The sequence below is a fragment of the Meleagris gallopavo genome, chromosome 21 (assembly GCF_000146605.3).
Source record: "Meleagris gallopavo isolate NT-WF06-2002-E0010 breed Aviagen turkey brand Nicholas breeding stock chromosome 21, Turkey_5.1, whole genome shotgun sequence".
Lineage (NCBI taxonomy): Eukaryota > Metazoa > Chordata > Aves > Galliformes > Phasianidae > Meleagris > Meleagris gallopavo.
In genome coordinates, this window is record NC_015031.2 from 1,512,753 (window position 1) to 1,528,156 (window position 15,404).

At 54.4% G+C, this 15,404-nt stretch overlaps 1 protein-coding gene across 1 annotated transcript; it reads right to left on the reverse strand.

Moving 5' to 3' along the window:
- Positions 1–489: 489 nt before the first annotated feature.
- SRRM3 (serine/arginine repetitive matrix 3) lies at positions 490–10,030 on the reverse strand. Its single transcript, XM_010721769.1, has 10 exons — positions 9,787–10,030; positions 7,567–7,668; positions 3,837–3,971; positions 3,532–3,612; positions 3,190–3,219; positions 2,816–2,884; positions 2,511–2,546; positions 2,240–2,290; positions 2,026–2,130; positions 490–1,759 (listed from the first exon to the last, which is right to left on the reverse strand). Exons 1-10 carry the CDS (start codon positions 10,008–10,010, stop codon positions 1,402–1,404), a joined length of 1,191 nt encoding a protein of 396 aa, XP_010720071.1. The 5' UTR covers positions 10,011–10,030; the 3' UTR covers positions 490–1,401.
- Between the last annotated feature and the right edge of the window lie 5,374 nt (positions 10,031–15,404).

Consider the following 15,404-nt stretch of genomic DNA (forward strand, 5'->3'; position numbering starts at 1 on the left):
ATTTAAAAGGGAAGTCAACATCACACAGCACCCTGCCTTGATCGGGGAGCCTGCGGTGCTGGGCAGGGAGATGAGGAAAAATAGGCTGAATCGAGTGGTTTTGGAGAGATCGGGGGAGGCTGGGTGCTCAGCCCTGCTGCTGCTGCTGCTTGGAAGAATGCTTGGGATGTTCTGACGCTTGGGGTGCTCGGGATGCAGTATGGCAGCATCACAGCATGGTACGGCCGGGAGGGGGTCAAGGGTGGGTGGACATCGCGGCCCCCATGGCCCCATCCTGCTGGGGTACAACGCGGGGAGGGACCCCCGTCAGCACCACGGACAGCTGCCGGAAGGCGACGGGGCCGCAGCCGATTCATGGAGGCCAAGGGCAGCTCATGGCTCACGGCTGCTCTGTTATCTTCCCTTTTAAAGCCCTCGTTCAAAATATAGAGAATGGAGGTACAATGTTCAACGGCTGTCAATATTTTAGAAACACATCTGTTGTTTTTTGTTTTGTTTTTTTTTTCTTCTCCACATTAATACACACAAAAGCAAAAAATTCTAGAACAACACGACGACGACAGGGGAAAATAAGATATATATATATTGTTTGCATTTCTGTACATTATGAAGGAAAAGAAAATAAATCATGATAAAGGAAACTAAAACAAGGGGGGGGGAAAAGCGTGGTTTCATTGCCCTTCCCTCCCCCTCTTCCCTGCTTCTGCTGAGCAAGAAATGGAATTGTATATTACCGTTTGGGTTTTTTTCAAATGGGAGGCTAAAGAAAAACACAGATGGGATTAAAAAGAAAAGAAAAGAAAACAACAAAGAAAACAAAAACAGAGAGAGAAAGAGAGAGAAAGAGAGAAAAGTTGTCGGAGAAAAGTCCCCTCTAGAGTTGGGGAGCCAAGGGAGCTCATGGGCATTGCGAGATGCCCGGGGTGGGGGCTCCTTGGCACCCAGACCCCAAACAGCAAAGAAGAATGTAGAGAGGTGCTCCATTACTGGTTAAACTGGGGCTGGTCCCCTCATCCCGTTGTGGGGACAAGCCCCCAGCACAGCTGGGTTTTGCTGGGACTCTCGGTGTTGCTGGGGACAATTGGACACGCTATCACCCATCATGGGGACCCTGGATGCCCAGAATCTTAGCGCTCAGCCCCAAGCCCCGCTCCATGACCTCTCCTGGCCTTCCAGCAGATCCCAGTCTGGGCACAGAGTGGTGCTGGGATCCTGCACTTGGATGGGCTGCAGGTAGCATGGAAATAACACTTCCATTTTTACCCACTTTTTGGCCATCTGTGAGCACTCCACTCCCAACAGTGGCCCTGCTGAGCCACAGGGGAGACTTCAGGGCGTGACATCCACAGAGTGGTCATAAAGGGGGACCTGGTGCTGGGGATCCTACTCAGAGGAGATGGACTAGCACCCCAGGATTGGGGAAACATGTCTACACAGGGACGGGGACAGCCAGCACTGTGTCCCCATCAGTCTGTCCGTCATTGAGATGGGGAAGGAGGGAAGAGGAGAGCCAGGGTGAGGGATTCCTGCAAAGGGAGAAGGAAGAGGAGGAGAGGGCAGCAAACCATGGTGCAAGAAAAGCCTACGTACATCCGTTGGCTCCTCGAGTGCGGGGCCATGGCTGTGGCGGCCATTCTGGGCGCTGCCCTTGTGCCCGTTCTGGTGTGGTGAGGCCGAGCGGCGCGGTGAGGAGGACGGGCTGCGGCTGGAGTGGGCGCTGTTGCCGTTGGGGCCATCCTCATGATGCTTGGGGCTTAGCCTGTGGGGCACGGCGCGCTCAGCAAGGCGGATAGCAAATCCTCACCCATGTGCCAGCATAACAGTGGCACTCAACACTGGGTTGGGATCATGGCGCAAGAACAAGAAATAGGGCAAGAAATCGGGTTTTGTGCTTTTCCCTAATAGAGATTTTGCTTTGACTCCCCACTGCTGCCCTTCCAACCCCTTACAGCATCCTGCAAGGTGCTTCAGCACCTGCTCCTCTCCTGTCCCCACAGAGAACACTACGCCCAAGGGTGCTCCTACCTGCTGGGGGATTTGGAGTTGCTGTAGTCGGAGGAGAGCGAAGCGCTGTGCGAGCTGCAGCTGCTGCGCCGGTGTGACCGCCAGGCTGGTGATGCACTGCGGGACCTGTGGGGATGACAGCCAGGGCTGATGGGCAGGATGAGCCCCTGCACTGGGCACTCATGCAGTGTTGAGGGACATGCATCCTGCCAGCCACCTGTTCACAGCACCTCACCTCTTGCGCTCTTTGTTTTTCTCTTTCCTCTTGTTTTTGGGGCTGCGGGACCTGTGGGGAGGGCAGAAAGGTAAAAGGGCAGAGACGGGATGCAGGGACTTCCCCAAGCCCAGCAGCATCTGGTTGCAGTGGGTCACTGTGTTGAGCCCTGGCCAGTGCACATCCAGAGCATAGGGTGGCCCCTTGTCACCTCCAGAGTGACAATCAGTGTTGGGGTGAGGGGGACAGTATGAGTGGTAGTGGTGTGGCTCCCGGCAGCCTTCACTCTCACCTGTGTCTTCTCTTCTTCCGAGAGCCTGACTCAGACCTGAGGATGAAGAGGAAGCAGAGATGAAGGAGACGTGGAGCTAGCTGACAGGGGGCGGGGGTGATGTAGATGAGGATGCAGGAACCACAGTGATGGCTCTCCCGGCCATGGGGAGGTGACAGTCCATGGTTTGGGGAACATTCTGTGCCATGAAGGGACACCCAATTCCACACCTGTTGCCACCTTATCCAGTCTATGGGTGTCACCAGCCCTCCCTGAAGCCACCAACCAGTCTGGTGTCCTCAGCCCTGGAGATGTGTCCATCTCACCTGTCACGTCTGTGCTTCTTTCCAGTCTTCTTTTTCTTCTCCTTGCGGATCGGGGAAGAGCTGTCACAGCTGCAGGGAGGAAAGTGGTGTCCATGGGGTGGGACCCCAAACCCATCCCTGTTACCCAGGGGAGCCCTATCCCCACTACCCCTCAGCACGTCACTTCCCTGCACAGCCCCTGAGATGCACAAATATTGCAAGGAATTATTTCTTCAGGGGACAGAAAAGAGCATTTGGCAGAAGGACTCTGGTTCACCCTGCAGCCAGAGCAGGCAGATCGTGCTGTGTCCCATTGCCACCTCGTGGGCTTCACTGCCTCCAGCAAGAGATAAAAGCAGCTGATTGCCATGGGGATTTGGGAAAGGGACACTCACCTGCGCTCTGAACCGGGTTTCCTCTTTTTGCTGCCGCAGGGAAGACAGAAAAGAAAAGGTTATTTAAGGACAGCATCCTCCCACCGTGCCAGGAAATATAAAATGGGAAGGGGATCAAATTCTGCCCGGTGTCACACTCAAATTCCTCCCGCTTTCATTGAGCCCAACACTGCTAACCAACATTGGGGTGAGCAACCAGGATTTATGGTGCATCAGCATGGGGACCAAAGGTTCTTAGGTGCCCCTTGGCTCCACGGAGGATGAGAAGAGTTGAGCACGGAGAGTACACAAGATTGAAGCCTCTCTGTCTAGGGGACAGTGCAGGGATAACTGAGGACTCACCGGCTCCGGCGGTGACCTGATTTCTTTTTCTTTTTCTTCTTGGGTGGTGGGGAGGTGGAGCTGCTCGACCGTCTTTTCAGCCTGTAGAAAAAGGTTGAGGTGAGAAAAGAAAACCATCCTCCATGCCATGGCCAATATCACCGCGTCCGTCACACCCTGATGTCAATGTCCCCGAGCTTGGTGTGGCCGTGCCAATAAGAGTATCAGAAGATCATACATGCACTTAAGATGGGAACATGGAGCTGCTCCCAAACCAACCGCTGCCACCTCCCACTGGGGACACCCCCAAAGCCCCCTGCCCAGACCTGTACTCGCGGTGGCTGCTGTCGTCGCGGTAGCACTCGGCTGAGCAGTCACACTGCAGCAGGCAGCCCTCGCCACACTCGGAGTACTGCGCTGTGTACTCCTCCCCATCCAGCCCGTGGTGGTTTTCTATCACTCTGGCAAAGGAGAAAACACAGGAAATTTGGGAGACTGGCAGCAGAGAGGAGAGTGACGGGACTGAACTGGGGCTGGGGGAGAGTGGTGGCATGGCACTGATGTTGGCACGTGGGGTCAAGGAGACCTGGCTCTGTCACCACCTCTTGAATGACCTTGGATATTAGGAAAGATTTATTCTCAGAAAGGGCTGTGATGCAGTGGCATGGGCTGCCCAGAAAGGTGGGGTGTCACCATCCCATGAGGTGTTCCAGACCATGGAGATGTGGCACTGAGGGATGTGGTCAGTGGGCATGGTGGGATGCGTTGGGGTTGGACTTGGGGGTCTGAGAGGTCTTCTATAACCTTAATGATTCTATGATCAGTCAATGCCTGGCACTTTCATGGGTATCACCATCACACGGCAGAGGTCTTTGTAGGGTCCTCCTACAGTGCCTATCTCTACAGTGTGACAGCACAGAGTGCACAGGGACATCCCCGGGGCCAAGACACCGCCCCCCCTGTCTTCGTCATCACTCAGAATCCCTTTGCTGCCTCACGAGGCAGAGTGGGGGCTGAGCGGGTGCTGCTGGTGAGGTCAGCTCAGGTCGGTGGCGGGGGCTGGATTAGGGTGAGTAGAGCTGGTGGAAGACCGGGGATTATCTGCCATCAGCAGGAGCTGCCTGGGATGATCCGGACTTGGGGGCCAGAGCCCAACTTGTTGTGCATAGGCTTGGCACAGGAGGTGATGGGTGATGTCCCCCAGGTCAGCCAGGGTGAGGGAGGAGGGAACATCAGGCCCAAAGCCACTGAGGTCTCCTCTTCCTCTTCAGCAGCTTCATCAGCATTAATTTTTCTGCTGCCATGGAAACGGACAGGAGGTTGCCATTGACTACCGGGGCTGTGGGCTGGACTCAGCAAGCAGGGGGGAGCCATGCCCATCTCCCCTGGCTGCCCACACCCCAAAGCCCCTGGGGACCTCAAGGGAAAGGCACCCACTCCCCTAAGGAGTGGTGCTGGGAACAGTGAGGATGTGGGGCAGGAGATGAGCTCCTGAGCCCAAAATGCTGTCAAGGTGCCTGGAGGCTTGGTGACAGTCACTGGGAAAGGAAGGCAGAGCAGGAAAATCATGTCCAAGAGCCCTGAGGGAACATTTCCTTAGCAACAGCACTGCTGGGGATGGCAGTCCATGGTTCATCACCACATCCACACCAGCACCCCTCTGTCTGTTGGGGAACAGGTTCAGATCAGAGACATCCTTGGAGACACCCACAGACAAGCTGGACCAGGGCCTGAGTGCCTGACTGAGCTGTAGATGTCCCTGTTCATTGAAGGGGAATGAGACCAGATGACCTTAAACGGTTCCTTCCATCTCAAATGATTCTGTGAGTCTATGACTGCATCTTGGGAGGGAACGGCCAATCAAGGAAACTCCAGATGCTCTGGAGGAAACCACACTGGTTGGTGCCATCATCAAATGAACCTGAGCTCTTGCCTCCCAGAGGATATTTTGCAATAGAAGTCTTGAAGATTTCTTAGCTGATGTCCCAACCTAGGTTCCCTCCCTGTCTGGAGGCTGGCAGCAGAGAAAGCCAGTGGAGGAGTGAAGTTCTTTGTCTTTTGACCCAACTATTCCATGACAATGCCTCTGACACAACAACCAAACCATGGAAAGGATGAAGAAAAAAAGGGAGCTGCACAAAGTGAGTTAACTCTTGCTGGATTTTCTGTTTGACGAGAAGTGTAACACCACAGGCAGTGCTGGACCACGTGCTGCACATCACAGCCTGCTGCCAGCACATTGCCCATCAGCTGTGCTCAGCAGCTCGGGACCAGCTCGTGCTGCTCCAGTTACACCTCCTTTCCTGATACATGCCTGCATTTCTTTTTAAGCCTACCAGTCTGTCCATCAAGCAGTCCCCCTGCCAGGAGCAGGCTGTGCATGCACAGACAGGAGCTAGGAGGGCGCAGACAGCAAGCTGGGGCTCAGGTGGTCATGGCTCTGCTTGGTGCCTCAGTTTCCCCTGGGGATTTCTGCAGACAATGCTGAGCTTTTGCACATATTTTGAAAAGAGAGCAGCTGGTTCAGAAACATGGGCCAGGGAGGTGTTGGAACAAGACCAGCACACAAGGTAAGTGCTGAGAGCTTTCCCAGGTCATTGCAATGTGATGGGTGTTTATTAAAGCACTGGTATACCTTCAAGCAGTGCAGAGGTTTGGCACGCATCCTTCAGCAGGGACTTCCACAGGTCACATCCCCATCACACAGAGCACCACCTCCTTGGGACCTATCTGTGCTTCCCTCCTCCCAGCACCTCCTGGCTGTGCACTCCTTGCAATCTCTTGCTTTGAGACCTTCCAACTCAGCACTATTATTTATAGCCCATGGGCTAATCTAACGCTTACCCTTCCAAAGCAAGCCTGCAATCAGGGAAAGGTGACAGCCACCCTGGGGTACCCTTGACACACCTCTGGCTTCGCCATGTGCTCATTAAAACACCAGCCCTAATGAGATGGGCAGCCTCTCCTGGGAAGATGCCCTGGAGATGACTTGTGCCCCGCAGGCAAAGGCCACTTGTTAACATGCCAATAGGACTCTCAGCTGCCTGAGCCACCTTGGCAGGTTGGTTTACTCCATGCCTTGGTTTTCCCACCTGCCTGGAGAAAGACCCAGATGGTCCCTGGGATGGGGATGGGTATGCGCACCCCAAGTGGGGTTGGGCACAGCTGAGCCCTGGTCCTGCTTGGTGGCTGCTGGCAGAGGAAGGCTGTCCCCAACACAGTGGCTTCCCTGCCTCCCCCTCGCCCTGATTTCCTGACCCTAATGAAGCATTAATATTCAGTGGACCTGCAGCATCTATTCCTGTCCCAAGTGACCTGGTTTCCAGGCTGATAGATGGCGTGCGCCAGGCCAGCCATGCTGTCTGGGCCATTAAGCATCACACCAATAAATCAGCATGAAAACGGGGCAGATCCTTGTGAGGAGGTTTTACCCAGACAGAGAAGCTGTGTTTTCAGTCCTGGAGAGAGCAGGAGAAGCAACCAACACAGCAGGAGTGGGTAGCGGTGAGGCGTGGGCTGAACATCATATAGGATCAAACTGGTGCTTTGCTCTGCTCCAGTGACCTCAGTGATGTTTGTGGGCAGGCAGAGTCAGGGCATGAGTGGCTGGACTCACACACAGAGCCTGGTGAACACCAAACTTGCAGCTTACTCTCCGCCACTGGCTAGAAGGGTGAGTGAGTGGCCAGCCTTTCTATGCTTTGGTTTCATCATCTGAAATAGGAGCACTGCAATAATGGCACCTCTATAGAGCGCCCAATGGGTGATAAATAACTGGGGAGAGAGAACCTCTCTAAAGTCAGTACCCTGCCTCAGAGAGGCAGAATCTGCCTCCAGTCAACCAACTAATCAATTTGCCAATGAACCAACCAACTAGTTGTCTAACCATCCATCCATCCAACCAACAATCTACCCCCATACACCCTCTATATCCATCATCTATCCAACTATCCCCATATATCCATCCATCCATCCTCAGTGACAAGCTGGGATACATCTCCCTGGGACAGAAACACGTAGGACACAGCAGGGCAGACTCAGAGCTGCCTCACTTACATTTGGCGCCCATGCTGGTCTTCCCTGGTGAGCACACCCTCCTTCTCCATCAACATCTGCCGAAAGGTCCCCACTTTCTGCCGGATCTCCTCCTCTGAGTACCTGGATGGGCAGAGCTGCAGTCAGAGCTGGCACAATTACGGCATTGGCTCCCCAGGGACTGTGTGCCCCCCAAAAGCTGAGACGGGAGTAGGGTGAATGGCCAAAGGGGCACACAGGGCAGGGACATGCTGATGGCCTCCCATACCCTTAGGAATGACACGTGGCCAGAGGGGCTGGGAAGGAGAGGTGGCATTGTGATGGTCAGCAGGGCCTGGAGGACAGCAGGACCCTCCTCCTGGTGCTATGAACTCCCTCAATCCTGCGTTCCCTTCCCAAGCAGCACTTAGCAGAGGAAGAGTAAAAGAGGAGGACAACTACGAGGACACCTTGCATCCTCGTAGCCGGTGAGGCCAAGTCCCTCCTCCATCCCTACATGAGCCTCCCTTGCTTGTCCCCACACTGTGCTGCGTCCCAGCAGCCAAGCCAGCACTGCGCTAACGCCGAACGCTGACTCAGGCCACTGCAGGGTTATTAACGAGAGACACTAATCACTTTGTCCCTGGCATCTGCAAACAGCCGCGGCAAAGCACAGCACTCCAGCCGTGCCAGAGACACAGGAGGATCAGTGACAGTGGACAGTTCTATACTGCATCCTGCATTGGCACAAAGGCACCAGAGCATCCCCTGGACCCAAACCTGAAGATTCTGTGCTGAAATGGAGAAAATCACCGGGCTTCCAGCAATGCCCCCGGGCGAGTGAGGCATGGGGCAGCACCTGGACCACATCCTGCAGTCGGGTGCACAGCTCAACCATAATGAAAGAGGAATTAATATTAATGAGCTCATTTGCACTGAAATGGACTCATTAATACTCCAACCAGACAGGGCTGCCCAGCAGGAGGGTGGTGAACCAGGCAGCTCTGGTTCGTTTCCTGTGCCTTGCACCCCACCAGCGCTCAGAGACCCCTAAACAGGGCAGCACCCCCAGAATGCTGCTCTGCACCTCACAAGCTGCATCATGGATACTCACCCTGCAGCATGGGGAACCTGAGGTTTGGCTGCTTTTAACCCTAGCAGAGGGTGGTTGTTTTTTTTTGCCTTGAATGCAGAGAATGGGGTGGAGAAGGGAGGAGAAATTGCTGACAGTTCTAATCCAGAGAAGAAATTCAACCACCAGCCAGAAGGAACCCTGCAGGCAGTCTGGAATGGGCAGCAGTCAGAGCCGGACCAGGAGGAGCCCTCCGCATGGAAGGGATGCTCAAATGCCCAAAAACCCTTCTCTGCTATCACAGCACCTGGTCCCACTGGGCTCTGCCCTTGGAGATCAATCCCCCGAGGAAGAAACCCCCCCAGAGCACTTCCCCTGCAGCCCCCAGGAGAGCTCCCACGCAGAGGGGGATTAACCAGGCTGGCCAAGATGACGGCTGTAATTATGTTATCATTTCAGTGTATCACCGTTATTAATAGCCTTAATAACAGCAAAGGCAATTACAGCAATAACAACAGTACTGATCACAATACTGTTACTACCCGCTGCAGTAACACTACTACTAATAGTGAGAATCCTAGTAGGGCACGGGAACCAAAAGGAGGACCCGGGCTCCCCAAGGCGCCAGGTCAGCCTTATTTATTTCCATAACGACAAATTAGGCATAATCATTATTCCAGCCTGTGTGAGACAATTTAATTCTAGGTCACAGTTGTGCTCTTAATGAAAGCCTTGGCGAAGCCTCCTCTCAATCCATTTTCCCTCTCCCCAGCTGATCCCAGTCCCCGTCTCCATGCGTGTGCTGAAGCATTTGCTCCATCAATCAGGCTTCAGTCCCAAAACTGGAGAGTGAGAAGAGAGCAGGGACAAAGTGAAGCACTGCAATCGCCTCACCTGGGGCTAAACACAACTGCTCTGCTTCTTTTCCCCACCCCTTGCTTATTTTCTATTTAGGGACACGGCCTGGTGGGCATGGTGATGATGGGTAAACAGTTGGACTTGGTGATCTTAGTGCTCTTTTCCAACCTTAATGGCTCTACGATTCTAAGAGAATGGGCTAGCCTGTCCAAACACAAATTCCCTTCCAACTGTGGACCTCTGCCACTTCAAGGTACTTCAGAAGGAGAAGTCAACAGGGGTCCCATGTCATGGCTTAGCCCACACGTCAGCCCCGGATGCCCACCACTCACCCTTGCTCTTCCATCATCTCCTGCAGCTCCATGCACTTCAGCTCCACCCGCCGCTTGCGTTCGTGGTCCAGGATCTCACGGTGAGCCTTCTTCACCAGGTTGGGCTCCACCAGCCTCACCTCCTCCTCTGCCTTGTGCCACGTGCCCGAGGCACCGGGCTGCGAGAAGCCGTTGGAGGCTTCTTGGGGCGAGGGCACGTTGGCCCCATTGTTGTAGAGAGCCATGGTGGTGCGGGTGGCACGCAGCACCTGGTGGGAACAAAGAGCTATGGGTCACCAGCAGTGCTGTGCAATCACCCACCCATGGGGTGGCACTGAGCACGGGAGCCAGCGGGGCGCTCTGACTGCCCCGAGGTGCCCAGCAAAGCGCTGGAAGCAGCACAGGGACGAACATCCTTGTGCTCTCAGAGCACCTCTCTGCATTATTAAAGCCTATTGATTCCTATGTCTGAAACACAAGGAAACCAGCATGGTTACAGCAAGGATCTCTATGGAAATGTCACCTATGGGCCAACACATGTTTACCCAGCCATGCCAGCTTGGGCTCTTCTTCCTCAACAGCTCTGCCTTTCTCTCATTAAGGACAAGAGCTCGGGAATGATGGAAGCTTCCCACTGGGAACGGTTTTTCCACCAAAGGGCTCCTTCCATAGGGGAGAGGGGGAGAAGAAGCGGATGCTTTCTGCAGCAGCAGCCTCTGCTCATTTCCTCCAGTGGGAATTCGTTTTATCCTTAACACAGCAGTGGGGAAATTCGTTGCTGCAAAACCTTGAGAATGCACTGAATGTGTCGCTGGGCTGATAGAGGAAGGAATGCGTGCACAGAGAGAGGAGATAAAAGGGCTGCCAGAGCTACAGATAAGGACTATGGGGTGGTGGAGGCTGGACCCATTGGGGAATATACCCAACGGGAGATAACCCTGAGTGGGGATGGAGCTCAGTGTCTTTGCAGAGCCCTTAATGCTGATGTTGAGTGCTGGTTTGCAAAGGCTGACTGCAGGCACCCTCTGAGGTGGTGGGAGAGGGGCTGGGACTCCTTTGTCCCCAGATGTTACTGGACATTCTCGGTGGTGGGATGGGGGCAGGGGACTGGGGGATGCTCAGCTGGTGTCGGTGCCCCCTTCCTGGATTGCTGGAAGCCCTTCCCAGGCAGCTGAGGACAAGGGGCTGGGGGTGGCAGGGAGGGAAGTGCTCAGAAGTGAGTAATATTCCCCATAATAGCTAATAACAGCAATCCTGCCTCAGTGACGGCACAGGCAGGAAAACAAAGGAAGATAAAAAACTACCCGCAAACACCATCCTGCTATAAATAGCAAAGCAGAGCCACCAGCAAAAGCCCTGGATGTGAAATGGAGAAAGTCCTGTGCCTATGGGGACAATGGGGACAATGCACTGGGGCAAATGGAATCCCCAGGAGGATGGGCTAGGTCTGCACTCCTTTGTCCCAAAAAGAGACCTCCAGCAACACCCTGTGCAAGGGACAGCTTGGGGACATGCTGCAGGAGGGCAGCCATCACCTCCACATCCTCCAGTCATCAGCCACTGACAGAGCAGGGATGGCCTGGCTGTGCTGGACCAATGCCTGAAGCGGAGGCAGCACCTCGGCCTCATTCCAAGCCTCCATCCTCAACATCATACCCAACCCTACCTCACTCCCAAGCATCCATCCCCATTCTCAACACTATCCCATCCTAAATCCCAGCTTCATCTGCAGCCTCCATCTCCATCCTCAACAACATCCTCCATCCCAGTCTTCATCCCCCCGCTCTTTAGCATTCTTCATCCTCATCCCCATCCTCAAACCCACCCACAGCCTCCATCCTCACCCTCAACACCATCCCCATCTCCGTTCCCACTGGCCTGATCCAAAAGCCAGCAGTTTCCTGCCTGGCTCACTGCTATCCACAATAATAAACAGGATGGTTAAATATTTCATTATCTGCAGTAATTACCCACAAATCATCAAGTGCTGGCAGCCAGAGACCCGGCTGCCTCACAGAGAGAGCAGGCACTGTTCCCATGGGCTCATAGGAACGCGTTGCAGGACACAGTGCTGGCATCCATCCCCACCACCAGAGCCATTCCCCCAGCACCAAAGCACTGGGGAAACTCCCGAGAAAATTTGTCTCTTCTCTTTTCCCCCAGGGAGGGGAAGCACAGCAGCGGAGCCCCCTGCCTGGCCGCTAATTAAAGCCGCCTCCAGTCGGTGCTCAATTAATTCTCACCACATCCAGCTGCACCAGACAGGGCAATGGCGAGTGCCTGCGTGCCAGAGAAGGGGGCATGGGATGCAGCAGGGACGGGGACACCCGAGGACACACTGACACCTCTGCAAGCAGTGAGAGGCCAACGCTGAGCATTGAAAAAGCAAAAATCCCTTTGATGTGGCTTTGGCTGGCCCAGGGTCTCCCAGGAGGTGGCATGACACTGTGACTGGCATCACTGCTCTTCTTCTAAAGGGCAGCGAGCGATTTTCCCCTTTAAAATTTCCACCTTGTTTACAAGAGGAAAGCAGTCCTGGAAGGGGGGGGATGAAGCCTTCGTCTGTTGCTGGCAGCTTGTGCCAAGCAAATAAAAATTGGAAGGAGAAAATCCCACCTGCTTTCGGAAATGTTGAGAGATGCCCATCACCATCCCCATGCTATGTCTTCCATCCTGTATTTTCTACCTCCATCTTCATCACTATCCTCCATCTTCATCCTCCATCTTCGTTTCCACCCTCCATCCCCATCCCCATGCTACATCCCCATGCTCCAGCCTTCATCCTTATCATCCACCCCCACCCGCCCATCTTCATCTCCATTCTCACGCTCCAACCTCCAGCCCCAACCACCATCCCCTGCTCTGTGCTGCTCCCAGGCACTCACACACAGAGCTCCCCAGTGCTCAGTCCCACAAGAGATCATCATGCAGCCAAGCAGAAGACCTCTGACTCACAAACCCTGCTGCACTCAGACCACCAGTCTCGCTCCATGCCTCAGTTTCCTTATCCACAATGCCAACCACCACATCTCACTATGCTGGCTCCAGCACTGTCCTCTGGGTCTCTTCAGGGTGTGCAGCCAGCACACAGCAGAAATAATAATCCCATCCCCAAAGAGTTTTCTGCCTTGTTACAGGCTGCTAATTGTCCATTATTTGAAGATGGCCAGTAGAAGGCCTCCTCCAGGCCATGCATGAGCACACATCACAACACCAAGAGCCATAATACAGCAGCCTTTCCTAAATACTTGGCCAGCATTACAAGGAGGAAGAGTTTTGGGTTGCTGCCTTTAATTGGGCCAACCTTCCAAGGCGCTGCCTCCCAGCAGCCTGAGTGCCAAAAACTATGAGTCAGACCTCCAAAAAGGGGAGAAAGAAAAGAATGAAAGAACAAAATCAGCTTGAAAAGCCTCGCCAGGTGGGACTTGTTAGCACTGAGCCACCAGGACCCTGCAGAGCCACCACAAGGCTGGGGTTGTGCAGCCACAAGCATGGCACCACAGGATATCAGGCGGCTGCATCCATGTGACTCAGACATCGTGATACCATTCCCATAGCCTGGTGGGACAAGCAGCCATGGAATGTTGCTTGGACACTGCCTTCTGCATGCTAAAATCTGGCAATTTTCAGATTTTAAAGAATTAACATAGAATATCTATCTAACACATGGTGGTCGGACTAGATGATCTTGGTGGTCTTTTTCGACCTGAATGATTCTATGATAAAATACACACGTAATGCCCCAGCACATGGGGAAGCCCCATTGAACACCGAATGCCTTACACCATGCAGGGTCATCCCTGGGTGATCCAGGAGTGCTTCATCACAGCTAACGACGCAGCGCGGTGCACCGGGGCTCACGGGCTGGGCGAGGGCTTGCTGCTGCTTATGCATCCATAGGGGTGAGCATAAATCTATATGTTTTAAATAGATGAGGCTGGCAGAGAAGCTGAACAGTTACCAAGCAACTGGGCTCCTTCCTGGCATGCCGGTGGATGGACGGGGTGCCAGGGGGCACGGAGTGGGGCAGGACCCTGCGGGAGGGCACGTGTGGGGTTGACGGCACATGGAGTTAGGGCAGGAGATGCTCCAGAAATACCTTCCCAATGGTGATGGGGGGCTCCAGATACAGGGGTCACGGTGTGGGGCAAACAAGCAGACATGTCCCCCCCTCATGCTTTCTCTCCCCCCCCCGGACGCAGTGCCCGTTGTGTAACGGGAGGAGCTATTCCGGGGCTGAGCGCATTATATAAGCCGTGGGCCACCTGGCCGGGAGAAGATGCGAGCTGGGGATGGGAGGGAAGGGCTTTGGGGATGGGAGGGAAGGGGAAGGGCTTTGGGGATGGTAGGGCCCCACGGCAGGATTCAGCTCCCACGCATCGAAAGTGGGGCAAGGAAGGGGCAGCTGAGGACGTTTGGGGATTTCCTTGAGACAGGAGTGGGAAAAGCCCATGCTGCAGCCCAGCTGCTGCTTCCCACTCCATACAGCGCTCGGGGGCACTGCACACCCCACAGAGGAAGTTCTGAGGTGCCCGATGCCCTTCCCAGGAAGCAAAGCACCCTGAGAACACCATGCTGGGGGGCAGCCCTATATCCAGGGTAGGGCAGCACTTCCTTGGGGATGGGGACAAATCCAAGCAGGGACAAATCCTGCCTGAGGCAGGCAGCTGGGTGCCCCATATGCTCATTCAAAAGAGAATGAAGGACAAATGTTGCCCTAAAAACTGCCCAGTATTGGCTCCAGAGCCCACACCGCTATCGTCCTCCTCTGCTGTGTAGGAAATAAGGCTGCTGCCATCCCTGCAGAGCCACTGCCACAGCAGGGGATGAAGAAAGCTAAGGGTGGTGGCCCAGGAACAGCCCTTGGGTGGCCCAGAAACAGGAGGAACAGTCAGATTTGTATAAAGCTCTGGTACAGAGGACACGTGCGTGGCAAGGGGCTGGAAAGCAGCTACCAAGGAGAGACCAGGGGCTAGCAAGTAGTTACCAAGAAGTCACCAAAGTGCTAGTAAGGGGCTAGCAAGGAGTTACCAAGGAGCTAGCAACATGCTTGCTCCCCACTCAGTGCACCCAACAATGGCCACGCAGATCAGCAGCAGTTGCACCCTGCGCATTGCCCTCCAACCCAAGGCTCTCCAAAGCCACAGCACTTTGCACATCCCAATATGGACTCTCTGTACAGGCATGGCCAAGCAAAGGAACAGCCCCCACCTGAGTCACAACCCAAAATTCCCACAGCTGGAATCTCCTTTCTGGAGAAGAAAGAGAGATTCAAGCATGTGTTCCTTCAAAGGACCGGGGCTGAAGCAGTACAAATCACTTCACCAAACCAGCTCCTCACTCGCTGTCAAGTTTTGCACCTTTTTCCTCCACCCAACAACCAATGCTCTCACTCAGTTTAGCCAGTGCTGTTGCCCTTCCCCAGTTGAGCTCTGAGGCTGAGGTTTTGGAGCCATTTGTGCATTCTCCCCACTGTAGCCCCCATACCCCGCCATGCTCTGGGCTCTGGCTGCCATTGGGACCTTCCCAGTTCCTCAGTCCACGGCACAGAGAAGCAGGGTGCTCCCAACAAACGCCTGCCCAGCCCCAATACCTGCTCCTTGCAGGGTCCTTCTGCCCCACAGGAACCAACAGCCCCT

Excerpts from the sequence above, each read along its gene's own strand:
- SRRM3 (XM_010721769.1), bottom strand. The coding sequence starts at position 10,010 with ATGGCTCTCTACAACAATGGGGCCAACGTGCCCTCGCCCCAAGAAGCC. Across the intron at positions 3,220-3,531 it reads TCAGGTCACCGCCGGAGCCG|CAAAAAGAGGAAACCCGGTT; the intron begins GTGAGTCCTCAG and ends TCCCTGCGGCAG. Across the intron at positions 2,547-2,815 it reads AAGAAGCACAGACGTGACAG|GTCTGAGTCAGGCTCTCGGA; the intron begins GTGAGATGGACA and ends CTTCATCCTCAG.